The sequence below is a fragment of the Elephas maximus genome, chromosome 12, assembly GCF_024166365.1.
Source record: "Elephas maximus indicus isolate mEleMax1 chromosome 12, mEleMax1 primary haplotype, whole genome shotgun sequence".
Taxonomy (NCBI): domain Eukaryota; kingdom Metazoa; phylum Chordata; class Mammalia; order Proboscidea; family Elephantidae; genus Elephas; species Elephas maximus.
The window spans coordinates 79,591,845-79,614,343 of record NC_064830.1 but is presented as its reverse complement, the minus strand read 5'-3'; the positions used below and the strand labels follow the sequence as shown (position 1 = coordinate 79,614,343).

At 41.4% G+C, this 22,499-nt stretch overlaps 1 protein-coding gene across 7 annotated transcripts in view; it reads right to left on the bottom strand.

The window, feature by feature from the left end:
* Positions 1–22,499, bottom strand: part of IQCK (IQ motif containing K) — a 271,465-nt gene that overhangs the window by 199,870 nt on the left and 49,096 nt on the right. For all 7 annotated transcript variants that reach the window (XM_049904899.1, XM_049904892.1, XM_049904893.1 and 4 more), the window contains exons 5-6: positions 11,384–11,436; positions 11,170–11,247 (exon numbers count right to left, since the gene is read on the bottom strand). In XM_049904899.1, coding sequence (XP_049760856.1) covers positions 11,170–11,247; positions 11,384–11,436 — 131 coding nt within the window. The remainder of the gene's footprint in view (positions 1–11,169; positions 11,248–11,383; positions 11,437–22,499) is intronic.

Sequence of the window (22,499 nt, the reverse complement as noted above, 5' to 3'; positions counted from 1 at the left end):
GAGAAATGGACCTTCCCTGACTTCTCCATCTAAACCTCTACCACATCTCTCCACAGCCCTGTGACTCTCCACAGCCCTGTGACTATCTGATCTATTTCATTTAAAGCACCTGGGACTTTGACTTAGGTATCTAGTGCTGCTACAACAGAAATACCACAAGTGGATGGCTTTAACAAACAAACTTATTTTCTCACAGTTTAGAAGGCTGGAAGCCCAAACCCAGGGCACCAGCTCCAGGGGAAGAGCTCTCTTTCTTTGTCGGGTCTGGGAGAAGGTCCTTGTCTCTTCTGAGCACCTGCTCCTAGGCAAGCTTTATGTGGCTTGGCATCTCTCTTCCCCCATCTCTGCTTGCTCACTTGCTTGTTTAATCTCTTTTATATCTCAAAAGAGATTGACTCAGGATACACTCTACACTAATCCTGCCTCATTAACATAGCAAAGACAACCCATTCCCAAACAGGATTATAACCACAGGCATAGAGGTTAGGATTGACAACACATACTTTGGGGGGACGTAATTCAATCCATTATAGGCTTCTCGACTTTACACAATGTTTACTTGTTTGTCTGGTTATTGTCTGCTTTCCCATGACTATGTAAACTGTATGGGGACGAAGAATTTTTCTCTCTCTTGTTCTCTATTCATAGCACCTAGAAAAGTGCCTGGCACATGGTAGACATTCAATAAATATTTCTGAAAGAATATTATTATAGATAAGGAAATGGAGAACTTTCTTAATTTCAGAATTTATCCATGGCAGAGCTGAGGTTAAAGGCAGATTATTCTGTCCTTCACCTGCTTATTCTTTCTGCTACCCCATATTTCACAGTGCTAACCGTTGTTCTCTAAGGATACAATAAAAGCTATCATTCTTTGAAGAAGCCCTGGTGGTGCAATGGTGACATGCTTGGTGGCTAACCAAAAGGTCAGCTGTTTGAACCCACCCAGTGGCCCTCCGGGAGAAAAGACCAGCCATCTGCTCCCATAAAGATGACAGCCTAGGAAGCCCTATGGAGTAGTTCTACATGGAGTTGCTACAAGTTGGAATCTATTCGACATCCACAACTTTGTTCTGTGAGCACCCACTCTTAGCCCTCTGCAATGAATATCTTTAGCTTTCATCCGCCCACGATACCCTCCCCTCTTCTTGTGTACTGTCCTCAGATTTTGCTTTGGCAGCCTCCCTCCCTGTGTTGGGGAGACTGTGCGTCACAGCACCTTGTCCCTTCCTTGGCCAAGGAGTGCACCTGAGACCCTAGCTTAGGCAAGCTTTCTTCCTGGAGCGAGACTCCTGAGTGGTCCGACAGAGACCAGGAGGATTCATCCAGGCAAACTGACTTGAAAAGCCAGGTCATTAGCTTGTGCTACTGGATCCCCAGATCTGCTCAGGTTCCTGTATTACCCAAGGCCAGGTCCTTACCTTTTCCTTCATGTTTCTGAGTTATCGTAGTACTCTCTTAAATGGCTCTTAAATTTCTGTTGCTTGCAACAAAGAGCTCTAACTAATACCATCTATAACCCTCAAAACAATCCTACATGGTAGATATTATTACCATCTCCATCTTACGGAAGGGGTGAGGCTCAGAGATATGAAGGGGCTACTTTCAGGTTGCCTAGCTGTGGCAGGCTAGATAATGGCCCCCCAAGATACCCACGTGCTAATCCCCTGGCCCTGTGAATATGTTCCTTAACATGGCAAAAGGGACTCTGCTGTTATGATTAAATAAAGGGTCTTGCAATGAGATTAGCCTGGATTATCCAGGTGGGCCCAATGATGTAATCACAAGTATCCTTATAAGAGGGAGGCGGAAGGAGCTGCTACTGCAGATACAACAACAGACGCAAGAGGTGGGAGTGATGCAAAGAAAGGACTGTGAGCCAAGGAATGCAGGTGGCCTCCAGAAGCCAGAAAAGGCAAGGAATCGGATTCTCCCCAAGAGCCTCTAGAAGGAACCAGTCCTGCTGACACTACAACTTTAGCCCAGTGAAACTGACTTTGGACTCCTGACCCCCCAAATTATAAGAGAATAAATCTATATTGTTTTAACCCACCAAGCTTTTTCTAATTTGTTATAGCAGCAATAGGAAACTAATATACCAACTAATACACGGCAGAGCTAAAATTGGAACCCATATGTGTCTGCCATGCTGCCTCGCCCAGGCTCTCTAGGCTTGTTCCCAGATAGTCACATCCAGAAACAGCAGGAAGAGGGGAAGGAAGTAGCCCTGTGTGCACTAGAGAAAAGCCCATCCACATGTCAAACCTCCAGCGAGGGGGAGGCACTCGGAGGACTTATACATCTCAGCATGTCCTGCACTCAGGAAACAGCTCCCCTTCCTTCCTGTTTGAAGATGAATGCTAATACAAAGAACAAAGATGACTTAACTATTCTCACGAGACTCTCTGGGCTCTGAAACTACTGAGACAGAAACTACCCTTCTACCGGATAAAATTAAAAGGATTTTTTTGTTCTTCTATCAACAGGGCGTAACAAAATTCTCTGCTGTGCCGCCTTTTAATTACCATCTAAAAAGTGCATGCAGCTTTCTATACCATTTTACAGGCATAAGCATTTTGGCCCCACAGTTAACCTCAGTACAAACAGATTGTCACAAGGCTTGTGTTTGTCCTCAAATGGCATGGTGACACTTTTGTTTTCACCTCAATTTTTGGTCATAAGATACTTTTTATCAACATGAAAGTATCGTGGATTTTTTTTTTTTTTTTTGCAAGAGTAGAACTTAGCTGAAAAGACATTTCACCCAAAGTGTCCTTTTTCTCTTCTAAAACACAACCTTTGTTTCATTGACGGTCTCAGCTTTAATGATGCCTTTCATGGGCCACCTCTCCTGGGAACGGCCACCAGGAGGGCAGCAGCCCACTTTTGTTCCTTGTGCTTTAGTCATTTATTTTTGCAAATGAATCTGACCAATTCTCAGGGCAATCCTTTTAGGTCAAAATGAAAATCTAAACTTCTGAATGTGATAGCAAATAATTTCATTGCTTCTGATTGGTTAGTTTAGTCAGGACTATATGCTATGAAAAGGTACTGGGTTTATAAATAGGAGTAAAGCCATCAGGAGGCGTGACGTAATCCACCACTATTTAAAGGTGGGGGAAAAACACCCTCATCAAGTTTTGATTCAAGCATGTCGTAGATCGTGCTCTTGTTCCCAGTTATTTGCTCCCTTCCCTATAAGAAAGGTTCCTAGGTAGCAGGGTTTGCACTTGGCTAGTAACTGAAAGGTTGACAGGTCGAACCAACCCAGCAGCACCACGGAAGAAAAGGCCTGGTGATCTGTTTCTGTAAAGATTACAGCCAAGAAATTCCTACGGAGCAGTTCTACTCCGTAACACTTGGGGTTGCCATGATTTTGAATTGACAGCACACAACAATAACAACCCTGTAAGAGGATTGTGCATCACTGCTCTTTGCCATGTGCCTTGCAGTTCTTCTCTGTGAAAGTCAAGCTTCCCTACACTACTGATATTGAACTTGGCCATACAACTTGCATTGGCCAGTGAAATGTGAGCAGAAGTGAAGTTTGCCATTGCACTGTACAGCCATTGTTCTTCTCCCTCTGCCAGAGACTGAGGTAGAGCTTCTCCTTCATCCTGGGCCCCAAAATAAAAAGGATTATGGAGCAGAACAAAAGCCAAATGTAGCCAATATGGAACAAGGATGAAGCATGAGCCTGTGTTGTTATAAGACACTGAGATGTGGGAGTGGTTTGCTACAGCAGCAGGACCTAGAGAATGCTGACTAATACAGAGGACTGGAGGGTAGTTGGGGCAATACCATGTAGGAGAACCTATCAGTCAGGGATCTTTCATTTGCAAGTATCAGAAATTTAACTCAAACTGGTTTAACTGTGTTGTTGTTATGTGCCATCCAGTCTATTCTAACTCATAGTGATCCCATGTGACAGAGTAGAAGTGCCCTATAGGGGTTTTTTTTAACCTTAACAGGAACAGATTGCCAGGTCTTTCTCCCATGGAGCTGCTGGGTGGGATAGCAGCTGAGTGCTTAACTGTTGCACCATCAGGGCTCCTTGACTTAAGTGAGTCAAGGTATTTTTTGGCTCACTTCACTAAAAAGAGATAGAATTGGCTTTAGGCATGGTCAGGAAAGGAGTCTCCAAACAAGGCCAGGCAGACTGTTTCTCTCCACCTCTCAGTGCTGCTGTTATCCCAGGAGCAATCTTTCCAGGTGGTTGCCCCCAGCAGCTTGAGGCTTATAACCACAAATCTCCAAGTCTAGTGGAAAAGAATTTTTTTTTTTTAATTCATGTTCCTGCCATTTGGAGTGAAACGCCCTTTTGAAAGATATTTTAACTCTAGAGTTATTTAATTCCGTGATGATCCTTGATTTTAAACATTCTCATTTCACTGCTTAGTTTATTTAACAACTATGTATTTTTTACACATGATAAATTTTAGTTATTTTTATATCTAAGTGCTGTTCCTGGCTATATAAAAACGTAGCTATAAAAAAAAAATCACGGAAGAGAAAGGAGAGACTGAGACGGGGTGGACAGGGTGAGGAGTATGCTAAATTATGGCAGCACCTGTGGGAGAAGGACCCATCATTTATGTGATAAGCAATCGGCAGCCACCCGTGACAAATTATCCTAACCTACCAGCTGTGAACTGACATTATAACGACATCAAGCATCGAAGGCAGCTGGGCTTGGTAGAATCTGTTTTACCAAGAACATTAAAATAAGACCCAAACTCACATTTTAGATGGCTTCCAAGGCTGGTAAATGGGATTATTTGAGGCAATAAATGCTAGCACAAGTGTAACATACAGTGGAGTTACACTTTACCCAAGGGTATAGTCCAAAGTCATGGTATAAGATGAAAATCACATTTAATCAACATTTCCCCTTAATATTCCTTAAGTTACCCATATAAGACATAGTATCAATGAATAAGGAAGACTGAAGTAGAATTTATGCCTTTGAATTGTGGTGTTGGCAAAGAATATTGAATATACCACGGACTGCCAAAAGAGCGAACAAATCTGTCTCGGAGGAAGTACACCCAGAATGCTCCTTAGAAGCAAAGGTGGCAAGACTATGTCTCACATACTTTAGACATGCCATCAGGATGGACCAGTCCCTGGAGAAGGACATCACACTTGGTAAAGTAGACAGTCAGTGAAAAAGAGGAAGACCCTCAATGAGATGGACTGACACAGTGGCTGCAACAATGGGCTCAAGCATAACAATGACTGAGACGATGGGGCAGGATCAGGCAGTTTCATTCTATTCTACACAGGGTCGCTATGAGTCAGAACCAACTCAATGGCACCTAAAAACAACAACATCTTTCCATCAGTCTGACACAGCCAGTTTTCTCTCAACCTTCATACTTATCACTTTAAGTGCCAGATGATGTAACAGGGAGTAGAGACCACAGTAGTTCACCATGCTTTTAGTAGCATGGACTCTGGAGCCAGGCTGCCTGGGTTCAAATCCTGCCTTTGCTATTATTAGCTTGTGACCTTGTACAAATAATTTCTCTGGGCCTCAGTTATTTCTTGGAAATATGGCTCTGGCCAGGTCAGTAAACACTCACTGAACATCCATGGGCTCCCTGGCATATCCCAGCCTCCCTTGCAGTTGGTTTGGGGTCTTGCTCTGTGAGGAGAGGTGAGCAGGTTAAGAATTTCCTGGGCTAAGAAGGTTAAAAACTGAGATGCATCCTCCGTTCTTTTCTTCCTTTGTTTCCGGGACCTCAAAGATCACATGTTCCAGACAGTATAACTATAATTCGGAAGAGGGCTGTCCAACCTACATCAGTCTTTGTATGAGCAATAAATACTATTATTGGGTTAAGCCACTGGTATTTTGTTATTGTTCATAACTACAACCCCTATACCTGTGGTTATAGTCCCAATTGGGAATGGGTTTTCTTTGTTATGTTAATGAGGTAGTATTAGCGTAGGGTGTATCTTAAAATCAATCTCTTTTGAGATATAAAAGCACAGATTGAGCAAGTAGCAAAAAAAGAGAACAGATGGGGGAAGACAGATGCCATGCCACTTGAGATTTTCAAGGAACCAGGAAACAGAACCTGAAAAGAGACCAGGACCTTCCTCCAGAGCCGAGAGAGAGACAGCCTTCCCCTAGAGCTGGTGCTCTGAATTCGGACTTCTAGCCTCCTAAACTGTGAGAATGTAAATGTGTTTGTTAAAGCCACCCACTTGTGGTATTTCTGTTACACAGCACTAGATAACTAAGACAGGGGCTATGGTAATTTACAAGAAAATGTAAGATATATTTAGAAAAGTTAACAATGGATCCCCTGGTTCAAGTCTAGACCTTTTACTCTATTCACTTCACCAGGGTTGCAGAGGGTGGCTGGAGACAATCACTAAGCAAGTTGTTTATATGCACCACAAATTCAGGCCATCAGCTGAGCCATCCCGATTCATCGCTAGCTGGTTGGTTCCCTGGTGGTTTCACCACAGCAGGTATTGTAGCCCCCCTCCCTCGGCCCTTAAATTCCAGAACCTGCCTTGGCCTCCCTCTCATTAAATGCCATCACACCTACATAACTGAGCAGAATCACAGTACTCACCATTAACTTTCTCAATTTTTCTTCCCTCTGCCTCAAATTTTCTCTCAGTCTTAGGTCTGCCTCATAGAAATAAATATACATTTTCTTCTATAAAAAAAAAATTTTTTTTTTTTTTAATATGTGTGTATATATGCATAGGGAAGTATCTGAAAAGAAGTTCACTAAAATGTCGACAATGGTTCTATCTGGGAGACAAGCTCTTAGGCGATTTAAGCCTTTTTCTTTTTTCCGTATGGTTTAAATTTTTTCAGTGAGCATGCATCATTTTTACAAAGCCCAAAATGCCATTTTAAAATGTAGGGGATCCCTAGGAGGGGGACTTCAGTCTGACCATAGTCTCCATCACACCGTCTCCCCACCAGCCATGGCAAATCAACAGAGAATCAAAGTTGAAACATTGGCTCGCTTTGCAAACTTAAATGCAAGACCAGCTGTGGTCACCACTGTTGACCACATAACTTTGAATAAGTGCCTCCTTCACAGAATTTCTGGAGCCAACTCTGGGGTGCCCCAAAGCTAGCCCTTGCTCTCTTGGCTCAATCCACACATTTGACATGGGGATCTCAAGATTCCCCCAAAAATGTCTTTCTCCAGACTCCATTTCTAAGCTGCAGGCCCAGACAGGAATAGGCATCCTTAAACCTGGTTTTCCAGCTAGGTCCCTCTCTTCCATTATGGGCCTCCCATTTGCTCAGTAGAAAATCTTACCCTCTCAGGCATACCCCTCCTTACTCCTAAACTCATCTAGTGTCCTTTGTCCACTAGTTCAGATACCTTTCTTTAGGACTGTTACCATCACCTCAGTACCAGTATCCTGACCCCAGGATCTCCCCAAGCTCATACATATATCCCCTACACTGCCCCAGGAGTTATCTTGCTAAAACACAGTCTGATCACCTTACGACTCTGCTCAAAAGCCTTGGAAAACTCTCTCTTGATAATGGAATAACGCTCCAGCATCATGCTTTTTCTGAAAACCATAGTCCACTCCTTAACTTCCTTCCAGCCTTCTCTGCCATCCTATCCCTATATAACCATAGGCTCCATAAGCCAGCCACGGGCTCTATAAGCCAGCTACACTGGTTTTCTTGCTGTGCTTGGACCATGCCCTGACTTCTCCTACCTTTGTGCCTTTGGCCTGGAATGCCCTTTTCTGCTGGATATCTCTCTTCCTAAGACCACTTCAATGACAATAGCCATTATTCACGATTTATTTAATTCTTACTAGGTGTTGGGCCTATTCATGATCCCATTTGTAGGTTCATCATTTCACTGCATCTTCCTAACAAACCCATTTGACTAATGAGGAAACAGGCTTAGAGACTGAAATGCTGTGATGCTTCTAAAACTTGTCCACTAATTCTTTGGTACTCCTCCCTTCAGGGAGTCCCTGGGCGGTGCAAATGGCTAAGGCGCTAGGCTGCTACCTGAAAATTGGAAGTCTGAGTCCCCCCAGAGGTGCGCCAAAGGAAAGTTCTGGTGACCTACTTCTGAAACAGCAGCTGCTGAAAACCCTATAGAGCACAGTTCTGCTCGGATACACATGACGTCACCATAAACTGGAGTCAACTCCATGGCAACTGTTTTTTTTTTCCCTCCCTTCAAAAGGTGGAGTCTCCCTCTGAATGTGGTAACCCAGTGCCATCGAGTTGATTCCGACTCAGCGACCCTGTGGTAACTGGGCTATACTTAGTGGCTTGCTTCTAACTAACAGAACGTGGTGGAAGTGGAGGTGTCTGACTTCTAAGACTGGGTCGTGAAAGGCATTGTGGCTTCCTCCTTGCACTCTCTCAAGTCTCTCATTCTGACAGAGGCCGGTCACCATGTCATGTGGGTATTCAAGCAGTCCATGGAAAGGCGCCCCCAAAAACCAAAACCAAACCCGTTGTTCTTGAGTCGATTCCGACTCATAGCAACCCTACAGGACAGAGTAGAACTGCCCCATAGGGTTTCCAAGGAGTGCCTGGTAGATTCGAACTGCCAACCTTTTGGTTAGCAGCCATAGCGCTTAACTACTACGCCACCAGGGTTTCCTGGAAAGGCCCAGATATGGAAAAACTGCCGTCTCCAGGCCCAGATGAGGAAAAACTGAGGTCTCCAGGCCCAGGTGGGAAGAAACTGAGGTCTCTGGGCCCAGATGGGGAAAAACTGAGGTCTCCAGGCATAGACAGGGAAAAACATAGGTCTCCAGGCCTACGCGGGGAAAAACAACCAGCAGTGTGAGAGCGAGCCATCTTGGAAGGAGATTTTCCAGCCTCAGTCAAGCCTTCAGATGACTGTGGCCCTGGCTGACATGTCGATGACAACTTCATGACAGACCCCGAATCAGAACCACCAAACTAAGCTGCTACCAAATTCCTGACCCACTGAAATTGTGAGATAATAAATATTGTTTTAAGCTACTAAGTTTTGAAGCAATTTGTTATATGGCAATAGATAACTAAGACATTTGCCCAAGGCCATATGGCTAGTAAGTTGTGGAGATTTGAAAACTGTCCCCAAAGCACAAGCTCTTAACCACAAGCCAATACCGCTTAAAGTATTAGTTTATATTTTACTTTCTTTAAAGAACCTTGACAGAGTCTCTCCCTAACATCCTATCTTCCTCCAACTTGCACCTTTAAGTCCTGCTCAAAATGCCCACTTCCAGGCTCTTGCCCCCAACTGTCACCATATTTGCCTAAGACCAGCCTCACTTGGTTATTACAAGTGGGAAACCAATGCTTCATTTTCAAGGCAAAGCAGCAACTTGGAAAATGACACCAATATATACAAATCTTTCATTTATTAGTCATTTATGGTCTATAAATTGTGGGGCCTTCTGTTTCATGGTAGGCAAAAATTAGGTATAGGTTTAGCAGCTTGATAAAATACAAGGTTTTCCAATGTCCTTCTCCTTTTAATGTGTAGTTACTCTCGGATTGGCAGAAAAAAAAAAAAAAAAACCTAGTAATATCTGGGGGGTTTTAGTTCTCAAAATTGTGAAAGCTAGCCAAGAGTTTATTCAACTCTGCATTCTCAAAAAGGGCAGATTTAAGCAAAACATGTGGCATTTCAGTCCCAAGGTCTCCACTCTGTTTAATATGTGGTTTTGAAATCCTCACCCAATTTCCTGGTGCCTCAGTTTCCTGACATTGTTCTTGCAAAGGGCTGGCACGGAAACATTTTCAAAGCAATGGGCTAATTATGTACTATTTTCTCTAAATTAAGTTACCTTTTCTTCCACTATGGCTTAAAATAGTGGAGCACTGCTTGAAAGTCACCTTCTAGTGAGGTCTTTCTTGACAATCTATATAAAATTGAATTCCCCCTATACTCTGCATTCCCCTCCACCCGCTTTATTTCTCCCTATTTAAAAAAAAAACAAAAAATGAAAATTAAAGTGTTGGCGTTGAGTCAATTCCGACTCATAGTGATCTCTATAGGACAGAGTAGATCTGCCCCATAGGGTTTCCGAGGCTGTTATCTTTACGGAAGACCACCACATCTTTTTCCCATGATGCAGCAGGTGGGTTCAAACCACTGACCTGCCGGTTAGCAGCTGAGCACTTAAACCTGTGCCACCAGGAATCCTTCATTTTTCCCTACAGCACTTACTTATTTGCTTACTATGTCTCATCCCCACAAGAATATAAGCTCCATGAAGGCAGGGTGATCTGGCTACTTTGTTCACTGCTCTATCTTCAGCACATAGAACGATGTTTGTACATAATAGGTACTTAATAATTCTTTTTCTTGGGCAAATAAATCATGCATATCTAGAAATGAGACACGCTACAAAGCTATCAAAAGGCATAAATTAGATAGAGTCAAATCAACATGACTAGATCTCAAAAGCATGTATTTAACCACAATAAAAGCAAGTCACACAATGCTACACTGAGTTCCTCTCCTGCAGAATGGAGCTGTCGTAGCATCATTAAAAAAAGCTCATTCATGTTAAATGCACAGACACTCAATAAATGATACAGGTACTCAATAAACATTAGCTGCTATCATCATTACCACTGCTACATCAGATGAAAAATAGCTCACATAAAGCAATACTACTAATTTTATATGGATATAAACTAATTTTACATGGTTAGTTAACTAATTTTAAGAGATCTAGAAGGATATTCTCCATACCGAGCTGATTACCTCTGTGAGGGGAGGTGATCCAGGGCAGAATGATGGTCAAATATTTTAAATGGAGAACTGATGTGTGAATTACTCATATAGCTAAAGATGAGTATTTAGAAAGATAGTAGTATTCCCTGAGACATAATGACCTCCAAAGAGAGAGAGAAAGGCACAGAGAGAGGGGGAGAGAAGGAGAAAGAGACATAGAGGAGGTAAGTTACTTAGGATAGAAATGTTCAAAAGCTTTTATTTCTGAAGTCCTTCCGGAATAATCATTGCAGAGATAGAATGTATTCTCCTAGACTGCAAATCACCACAGAGACAAGAAACACAAATATAACTGACCTGGGGTCCTAAGTGGGTTGCATGAATTAGTTCTCTTGGATTGGAGAAAGCTATCATTAAACCAATCTTAAAATTAGGAGTAAATTATTTGAAGCTTGGTGTCGGTACTTACTGATGCTTCAGCCACTCGGCCACAAATGGAATGGAGAAGAATTCTGTGAATGGCTCGTCTATCCTCTTTGGATTATGACTGATCACGATGCCATATGTTCGAGCGACAAGAAAACAATAAGCAAGAATCCAAGTTACTTGTTGCCATTCTGCTTGCAAATTAACATGACTGAGTCCTGAGGGTCACTAAATATTCAAAGACATGAACAACTTACTTGTATAACCACTCGGTGAGAAAATCACAGGCAATGAACTTCGTTCTTTTCCTCTAAAGAAAGCAGAGAGATTTAAATTACACACTTACCGTGCCCACGTCTGAGTAGGACAAAGGATGAGAGGTTAGCTGACTGCTTGTGTTAGATGAAATACGCATGAGTCCGTTTTGAGGTTTATAAGCACACCAACAAACAAAGTAAAGAATTTTGAAGACATTTCTCCAGCCATCTTTATGTAAGCATATTTTCTGGGAGCAAGTACTAATATAAGAACTGGTGTACACAGTAGAAGGTTATTACATGTTTATGGAACTGTCTCTAAAGGATTTCATTATTTAAATCTAGACCCAATTTCTCTTTTCTGAGTAACTATATTTAAGGGTTTCCCCTAGTCCATGTAAGCCTCAGAACATGGTGCCACCTTCAAACGTGAAAGCCAAGGACACAGATTCCACTGGTCCATGACTCTGCTAGTTTTCTACCCAATATCTACTCCCCACTTTATCCTTATTAACAGAAACCTGATTGCTTCCAAATGACAATCATCCCAGCCAAACAAGTACATTTCCCAGCCTCCCATGCAGTAAGAGCAGCCATGTGACATGTCCATTTCTATTTCACAGCAGAAGAGACACAGTTCTGCCACATGAGAAATGGACATGTCCTAGGGATTTCTGAGAAAGTTCTGTTTTCCTGATGTAGGTGCTGCCCCTTCTTCCTTGACAGTTCTTTCTACTTCTTTCAGTCTGGAACACAAACATGAGCCTGGAAGTGGAGCAGCACCTTTCAGCCACAAGGCCAAAGCCACATGCTAAGGATAGGGGAGCAGATGGTTGGAAGGAGCCTGGGCCTCTGATAAGTCACTGTGCCAACTTGGGCCTGCCCTACTCTGAACACCTTGATATATACGGAGAAATGAACTTCACTGGCTTATTACCACTATTCTTGAGTTTTCATTACATGAATTAAATACAGTCCCTAGGTGACAGATAACCAGAAAGCTGAAAGGGAAAAAAGCCACAGGATAATGGGGAGAAGGCTGTTGAGAACAGGAATAGAATGGAGTACCAGGTATCCTGTCACCAATTTCCATGTAAAGATTCTTTTTGTGACCTAGAACCAGTCAACACCTTTCAGAGTTGCTAAGGAAACAGGGAAATAGAGGGTCCTTGTCTCTCCTTTTAAGATTGCAGGGGCTAAGAACCAAGTAAGACTAGAGGTCCTGGTGGCCATGTGGAGAGATCCTTCCCAAGGCTGAATGCAATACACAGTGTGCTGGAAATTCACCCTTCTCTATTCTGTTCTGTGCCTCAAGAGGTTGGTTTTATGGTTATCATTAGTCAGACTCCTTTGCCCTCTAGTTGAGTCCAGGCAATGGGTAGATCCAGCAGGAGATCAGAGGAGGAGGAAAAGGAAAGGGCAGGGTATATATTCCCTTGGCTTCTTCCCTGTTGGGTTGTGGATTGGCAGTAGCTGTGTTCCTCTACCAAAGGCCACCACTCCTCTCCTACAGCTATGGCTCTCACCTAGTCTGGTAAAGTCAAATCTTACCTTGTCCCTTCAGGTCAAGGACAGGAAAGGGGTTCCAGATGTTGTAAGTCCTGGGTGCTTCATCATCTTTTGCTGCTTTCCCTTAACCCTGCCCATGCCTTTGTAAAAAGTCCCATCATTAAACTCCCTTCAATCAGCCCTTCTGAGCAGGTCTTCTATTTCCTACTGGAACCCTGACCAATACTCAGAGAAAACCAAAGCTGAGAAATAGAGAGTAAGATAATGTTCTAATGCCTCTGGGTCCATCCAGGTGCCAGTGTGCTGCACAGCTGGATCGCCCAGTTACACAGCCAATAAATTTCCTTTATTGGTTCAGTTTTATAACAACAATAACAATAATAATAAATAACTAGCAAATTCTTCTTAGTCCAATGCCAGCTAGATTCTAACTCTACTATTAAGCCTTATGCCACTAAGCCAGGTGCTTCCATTACATTCTCTCATTTAATCTTCATAACAACAACTTTATAGGGTGTGCCCAGATGAGAAAAACAGGCTTAGAGAGGTCAAGTGCTTTGTCCAGGTAGGTGGTGGAAGAGTCAGACTGTGAACCCAGGTCTTCAAACTCCAAGTCCTTTTTCTACTTGGCCATACCACTACAATTCTATGCTTTATACTCTGTAAAGGAAATATGTTGTGATAATGTAGCAGAATATTATGCTCACCACATAACTCTACAAAGAACAGACAGACACAGTACCGCAAAAATTAAAATGGTTGTACTAAGGGTGAAATGCATATAATAAAAATAGTCACTCCTAACCTCCTTTTCAGTAAGGTCAACACCCCCACCATTCTGGCAAAATTGTAATCCCTAGAGGCAGAATTATGTTTACCACTAGTAAAACGGAATGTAGAATTTAATTGGAGAAATTGGAAGCAATTTTGTATATTTCCCTATTGGGTGTCTTAATGCATTTCATGCATAGTGTCAAAGGGTTGTCAAACAGTCCTTCTTTAGTATTAATGTAATTTTGATAACCTATTTTACACAACTTGAAGAGGAATGGTGTTGCATTCATTGTCAAAAAGAACATTTCAAGATCTATCCTGAAGTACAACACTGTCAGCGATAGGATAATATCCATATGCCTACAAGGAAGACCAGTTAATACGACTATTATTCAAATTTACGCACCAACCACTAAGGCCAAAGATGAAGAAACAGAAGATTTTTATCACCTGCTGCAGTCTGAAATGGATCGAACATGCAATCAAGATGCATTGATAACTACTGGCGATTGGAATTCGAAAGTTGGAAACAAAAAAGAAGGATCCGTAGTTGGAAAACATGGCCTTGGTGATAGAAACAATGCCGGAGATCAAATGATAGAATTTTGTAAGACCAACGACTTCTTCATTGCAAATACCTTCTTTCACCAACATAAACGGCGACTATACACATGGACCTCATCAGATAGAACGCACAGGAATCAAATTGACTACATCTGTGGAAAGAGACAATGGAAAAGCTCAATATCATCAGTCAGAACAAGGCCAGGGGTCGACCATGGAACAGACCATCAACTGCTCATATCCAAGTTCCAGCTGAAACTGAAGAAAATCAGAGCCAAGTCCACGAAAGCCAAAATATGACCTTGAGTATATCCCACCTGAGTTTAGAGACCATCTCAAGAACAGATCTGACACATTGAACACTAGTGACCGAAGACCAGACGATTTGTGGAATGGCATCAAGGACATCATCCATGAAGAAAGCAAGAGGTCACTGAAAAGACAGGAAAGAAAGAAAAGACCAAAATGGATGTCAGAGGAGACTCTGAAACTTGTTCAGGAATGTCAAGCAGCTAAAGCAAAAGGAAGACAAGATGAAGTAAAAGAACTGAACAGAATATTTCAAAGGGCAGCTTGAAAAGACAAAGTATTATAATGACATATGCAAAGAGCTGGAGAGAGAAAACCAAAAGGAAAGAACACGCTCAGTGTTTCTTAAGCTGAAAGAACTGAAGAAAAATTTCAAGCCTCGAGTTGCAATAGTGAAGGATTCTACGGGGGAAATATTAAATGATGACAGAAACATCAAAAGAAGATGGAAGGAATACAGAGGGCCATTATACCAAAAAGAATTAGTCAACGTTCAACCATTTCAAGAGGTGGCATATGATCGGGAACTGACAGTACTGAAAGAAGAAGTCCAAGCTGCTCGGAAGGCATTGGCAAAAAACAAGCCTCCAGAAATTGACAGAATCAATTGAGATGTTTCAACAAACAGATGCAGCACTTGAGGTGCTCACTCGTCTATGCCAAGAAATATGGAGGACAGCTTCCTGGCCAACTGACTGCAAGAGATTCATATGTGTGCCAATTCCCAAGAAAGGTGATCCAACTGAATGCGGAAATTACAGAACAATATCATTATATCACGCACAAGCAAAATTTTGCTGAAGATAATTCAAACACAGCTGGAGCAGTGTATCGGCAGGGAACTGCTGGAAATTCAAGCTGGTTTCAGAAGAGGACGTGGAACCAGGGATATCACTGCTGATGTCAGATATACCCTGGCTGAAAGCAGAGAATACCAGGGGGACGTTTACCTGTGTTTTATTGCCTATGCAAAGGCATTCGACTGTGTGGATCATAACAAACTATGGATAACACTGCGATAAATGGAAATTCTGGAACATTTAATTGTGCTCATGAGGAACCTTTACATAGATCAAGAGGCAGACGTTCGGACAGAACAAAGGGATACTAATTGGTTTAAAGTCAGGAAAGGTGTGCATCAGGGTTGTATCCTTTCACTACACCTATTCAATCTTTATGCTGAGCAAATAACCCAAAAAGCTGGACTATATGAAGAAGAATGAGGCATCAGGATTGGAGGAAGTCTCATTAACAGCCTGCGTTATGCAGATGACACAACCTTGCTTGCTGAAAGTGAAGAGGGCTTGAAGCACTTACTAATGAAGATCAGAGACCACAGCCTTCCATATGGATTGCACCTCGACATAAAGAAAACAAAAATCCTCACAACTGGCCCAAAAAGCAACATCATGATAAACGGTGAAAATACTGAAGTTGTCAAGGATTTCATTTATTTGGATCCACGATCAACATCCATGGAAGCAGCAGTCAAGTAATCAAATGACGCATTGCATAGGGTAAATCTGCTGCAAAAGACCTCTTTAAAGTGTTGAAAAGCAAAGATGTCACCTTGAAGGCTAAGGTGCGCCTGACCCAAGCCGTGGTATTTTCAATTGCATCATATGCATGTGAAAGCTGGACAATGAATAAGGAAGACTGAAGAAGAACTGACGCCTTTGAGTTGTGTTGGCGAAGAATACTGAATATACCATGGACTACCAAAAGAATGAACAAATCTGTCTTAGGAGAAGTGCAACCAGAATGTTCCTTAGAAGCAAGGACGGCAACACTATGTCTCACATTCTTTGGACATGTTGTCAGGAGGGTTCAGTCCCTGGAGAAGGACATCATGCTTGGCAGAGTACAGGGTCAGCAGGAAAGAGGAAGACCCTCAACAAGGTGGATTGACACAGTGGCTGCAACAATGAGCTCAAGCATACGATTGTAAGGATGGTGCAGGACTGGGCAGTGTTTCGTTCTGTCGTGCATAGGGTCGCTATGAGTCAGAACTGGCTGGACAACACCTAACAACAATTTTACACACACTCCATACTTGACTTTAATCAACGGTAACTGTAGCTGCCATACTCCAAGATGGCCCTGAATGATTCTTGTCTTCTGATGTTCATGCCCTTCTGTAGTCCCTGCCCGCAGTGAATTGGGCTAGCCTGTATAACCAATAGGATATGGCAGAAATGACAGAGTGTAGCTACTGGGTCACCTTCTTGGTTCACCTGCCAGAGGATACTTGAATAGCTCTATGGAGAGGAGACCTGTACGAACTGAGGCTGCCGACATCCAGCCATATGAGTGGGCCACCTTGGGGGCAGATACTTCAGTCCCAGTCAAGCCTTCAGATGACTACAGCCCCTTGTGACATCTGGCTACAACCTTTAGAGAGATCCCAAGCTATTATCACCTAGCTAAGCCTCTCCCAAAATCCTGACCCATAGAAACTGTGTGAGAAATAGATGTTAGTTGTTTTAAGCAGTTAAGTTTTAGGGCAGTTTATTTGACAGAAACAGCTAACTAATCAGCAACTTAGAAGAATTTTATACATTAAAAAAATTAAACCCTGTATTTTAAAATCAGGTGCACATACAAGCAAAAAAATCTATAACAGAAGTAGAGAGTGCTTAAGTATCCTCAAGGCTTACATATTTAGTTCTGATATGTCATAAAAAAAAATAAAAATTTTATTTATTTTTTGACATATATTTACTTAAAATCCTTCAATGCCTCCCTCTTGCTATCATTCTACAATCCCACCCCCGATCTCATCTTCCACCATTTCCTAACCAAACTCCCCTGCCGAACCAAACACACCAGCCTTGACATAGATATACAGACTCTCTCCTTAGGACCTTTGCCCGTCCTGTTCCACCTATCTGAAATACCCTTACCTCCAGCAGTGGGCATTGGTTGCTTTTTTCTGTCCAGTCTACTGCTTATGAAAACAAAACACATCTCTTCCTTTTGAGGAAACAGCCTCTGCCATCCTCTGTCCATGTGGCTTAGACAGGACTGACAACGTGCTCTCTCCAGCGGTGAACCTGTCTCAGGCCTGGCCAATCAGAGTCCCCTGGCTACAGTGACTTTTCCAAGGATGAACTCATGGTCCAAGCTGGATCAATTAGAGGGCAACTCAGGGATTTTTCTGAAGCTATCAGGAAACAAGTTGTCTTTCGCCACCAGGGTCACCAAGGTATACAGTGGAGCTGTTAGCGAGTACTTTGCCACTGAATGGGAAGAATCTACCTGACACTGAAACCAACACAAAAGAAAACAGCTGAGAGTTCTGAGAGATGGAGGTAGTACCAGTAACGATGCTTTAGGGATTTTTGTTTCTTTGTTAACTTTATTCAACAACTTTTACTGAGCAGTAAGAGTGTAGGGACCCGATTCTGTACTCAGTGCTCTATTGGGCAGAGATATTATCAGATTTAATTGTTAGAGGAAAGTTTTTGTTGCAAATATGAAAGGGGCAGAACCCAAAAGCTTTTTTTTTTTTTTAATTTATATTATTACATACAGAAACACTGGATGTACTCGCGTTCTTAAACAGAGTTTAACCAAGACTATAACCAAATGGTAGTGGTTTTTATTCTCAGTTTAAGATGGAAACACCACAATAAAAGTGGCCAAAGCATTAGAAATGAAAAAAAAAAAAAAATCCATGGCAGCCCACGTGAAATTTTTTACTGTATCTGAGGTCTCAAGTAAATGCAAAGCAAACCTGTAGACAACAACTAAAATTTTAAATGGCTTAAACAATAAGGGCATTTATTATCTCAAGTAAGAGAACTCTGGAAGTAGGGTGATTCCAAGGCTGGTTAGTTCAGTAGCTCACTGATGCCATCAAGGACCAGGCTCCTTCCATGTTTCTACCCTGTTGGCTGTTCCTTTTAGGCTACTTCTCCTCATGGTCTTAAAATGGTTGCCACAGTTCTGGGTATCCCATGCAGAAGGCAATACCCAGAGACACAGAATGCTTCATCTCTGCCCTGGGACCTTTTTTAAAAACAAGAAAAACTTTCCCAGAAGTTCCCCAGCTGACTTCTCCTCATGGCTCACTGGCCCAAAATGCAGAACGTTTCCATGCCCAAGCCACTCACGTGGCAACGGGAAGGAGACTACCATAGTTGGATTAGATCAATTATGGACCACCCCCGTTGGGGCAGGAAAAGAGTCCAGCTACCCCTAAGGACACAGAAGATCCAATGAAAGTGAACAAATGTAGAGTTCTTTTAGCAAAGAAGATGGAGATGGCTGTTGAGTAGATTCCTGATGGCAGATTCCTGACACCATGGTACTAGACCCCGGACCCAGCTATGACTGAACACAAAATCCTCTGAACCTTTAAGGTTCATGAGCCAATATGTTCCCTTTTCCCTTAAGCCAGTTTGAGTTGGGTTGTTCATCACTTACAACACAAAGTTTTAACTACTCTTCTTCTTTGACCAGTAACTTCTTCCATTTGTCCTTTAAAACATTTCCTTATTGAGCATTCTTACCATATTCAGTTTAGGGTAGGCTCCTTCCCTATGTCGTAGCACCTCAGACTGTTAAATAACTGCCTACCCATGAGTCTATCTCCCCTACTGAGCTACAAACTCTGAGGACAGGGCATATACCTTCTACGTCTTTATATTCCCAGTGCTTAACTGTGGGGCTTATACGAGGAAGGTGATCAATAAACATTGAGCAAACGAACGAATGAATTTACTGTTCAACTCTCAAGCATCAAAGCAAAAAAGAGCTTGTGCACGAGAACTCTGACATTTGAGCTTGGGAACTGTTAATAACATTTGGGACAATTTCCCTCCCAATATTTTAATATTTAATATAATATTTTTCCTTCAATTTTTCCCCCTTCCCTTTGAAATAGCCAACTCAGCTTTATAATCTTAGATAAGGTGAAAAGATTGTAGTGAAACTGATGCTCACCAAAAAAGAAAGTGTTAAGATTTTTCACTGAAAGTTTTACCAACCTGTTAACAAATACAATGCAGTGGTGGCTGAGTAGCTGGAGAGTATTTGTAGGTTTTTACCTCATGCTGATAGCTTCTTATTTAAAAAAATGAAACACTGCTGGCCAGGGTAATAAAATAATATGTACTGAATTTAGCAAAGTTGCAAGGTACAAGGGCAACAAACAAAAATCAGTTGGGTTTCTCTACACTAGCAAAGAGAAATCTGAAAGGGAAATTAAGGAAACAATTCCATTTACAATAGCATCTAAGAAAATAAAATACCTAGGAATAAATCTAACCAGGGACGCGAAGGGCCTATACAATGAAAACTATAAAACACTGCTGAAAGAGATTAAAGAGGGCTTAAATAAATGGAAAGATGTTCCATGTTTATGGCTTGGAAGACTTAATATTGTGAAGATGTCACTACTACCCAAAGTGATCTACAGATTCAATGCCATCTCGATTAAAATTTCAACAGCCTTCTTCACGGAAATAGAAAAACTAATCCTCAACATTATATGCAATGGCAAGAGGCCCCAAAAAGCTAAAAAAAAGTTGAAAGAGAAGAACAAAGTAGGAGGACTTACACTTCCTGATTTTAAAATATACTATACAGTTACAGTGATCAGAACACCCTGGTACTGGCCTAACAACAGACCAATGGAACAGAATTCAGAGTCCAGAAATAAACTCATACATCTATTGTCAACTGATTTTTGATGCTAAGTCGATGGGGAAAGAAGAATCTCTTCAATAAACTGTGCTGGGAAAATTGGATTTCCACATGTAGAAAAATGAAACAGGATCCAAGCCCCACAGCACACACAAAAACAAATTCAGAAGGGATTAAGTTCTTAAATGTGCAAACTAAAACCATAAAATGCTTAGAAGAACAAGCAGGAGCAATGCTGTCAAGCCTAGCTTACAACAATGGATTATCAAATATAATAACAAAAGCACAAACAATAAAAGACAAAATAAATAAATGGGACTCATAAAAATTAAAAGCTTCTGTTCATTAAAAGACTTAACCAAAAAAGTGAAAAGACAAGCTACTGACTGGGAGAATAACTTTGGAAACCATATATCCAACAAGACTCTAATAACCAAAACATACATACAACTTCGACAACTTAACAATAAAAAGATAAATAACCGCATCATAAAATGGGCAAAGGACTTGAACAGACATTTTACCAGAGGACATTCAAATGGCCACCAAACACATGAAAAAATGTTCAAGTCATTAGCCATCAGAGAGATGGAAATCAAAACCACAATGAGATGCCATTTCACTCCCATTGGGATGACTAAGACTAAAAAAAAAAAAAAAAACACAGAAAATAACAAATGTTGGCAAGGATGTAGGGAAATTGGACCCCTTATCCATTGCTGGTGGGAATGCAAAATGGTACATCTGTTATGGAAAACAGTGTGGCAGTTCCTCAAAAAACTAAAAATAGAACTACCCTACCAGAACTACCCTATGACCCAGCAATTCCACTCCTGGGTATATATTCAAAAGACTTGAAAGCAGAGACTCAAATAGATGCTTGGACACCAATGTTCACTGCAGCACTATTCACAATAGTCAAAAGGTGGAAACAACCTAAATGACCATCAACAGATAAATGGATAAACAAAATGTGGTACACACTTAAAATGGAATAGTACTCAGCCAGTAGGAGAAATGAAGTTCTGATACATGCTGCAACATGGATAGAGCTGGAAGAGACTATGCTGAGTGAAATAAGTCAATCGCAAAAAGACAAATATTGTGAACTTACTTTATACAAAAAGACAAGAAAAGGCAAATGTATAGAGAACAAAGTTTATTAGTGGTTAGCAGGGATGGGGAGGGTTTAAGAGTCAAGTTGAATTGGCAAAAGTTGTGCGATATATTTACAAAAATGACAAAAAAAAAAATGTAGCTGCTGAGGCTGCTTATGTACAACAAAAAACATCATGGGATTTGGTTTCTTGGTTTGGAGTCTAAGGGTCATGGTTTCACAGGACATCCCAGTAACTGGCCCAATAACATGTCAGGAATAGGAGGAGGATATGCAATGTGTGGCTAATTGCCTCCATGAAGAAATGCCTCCTCGAACATGAGACGAGAAGAATTGGATGGTGCCTGGCTACCATTACTAAACATTTTGATCAAAGATTTCATAGAAGAATCCTAACCAAAAAGAAGGAAAATGCAGACCAGAATTTCAAATTCTCCTGGGCTCCAGACTTCCTGGAGCCATGAAGATTGGATGAACCCCTGAAACAACTGCCCTGAGACAATCTTTAAAACTTAAATGAAAAATAGCCCCTGAAGTCCTCTTAAAACCAAACAACAGTTTAACTAGTAAAAAATGTCTGCCTTGAGCATTATGCTCTTTTAAGAACGATCTATATGGGATCAAATTGACAACAGCAACTGGAAATATTAGATAACAACCTTAGAGGGCAGTGAATTTATGTTAATGGGGGAGAAATAACTTAGAAAAGGAGGGCGATAATGGTTACAGAACTTGAATAATGTAATCAATGCCACTAAATGCTACATGTAGAAACTGTTGAATTAGTGTTTGTTTTGCCGTGTATATTCTCAACAACAACAAAATAAATAAAATTATATATTAAAAAAAAGAGAGACTGGGTGTAGGGTATATGGGAACTAGCTTCACAATTTTTCTGTAGGTCTAAAACTGGCCTAAAATAAAATTGTATTTAAAAAATATTTAATAAGGTCTTCTTTTTTTCTAACTCTGCATTGCAAGATCAAGACTTCTTTCAAAAGTCATCTGTAACCAAAATAAGAAAATACTTGTACAACAATGTAAATGTGTAACTAGCCTGAACTGCCTTATAATAATTTAAATAACCCAGCAATTGTAGGAGGGCAGTGTTTCTTTCTGATCCTACAAAAGATGCATTGTTCCCTTGGCATTTACTGTACCATTTGGTGGTAAAGATTCCTTTTACGAAGGGAA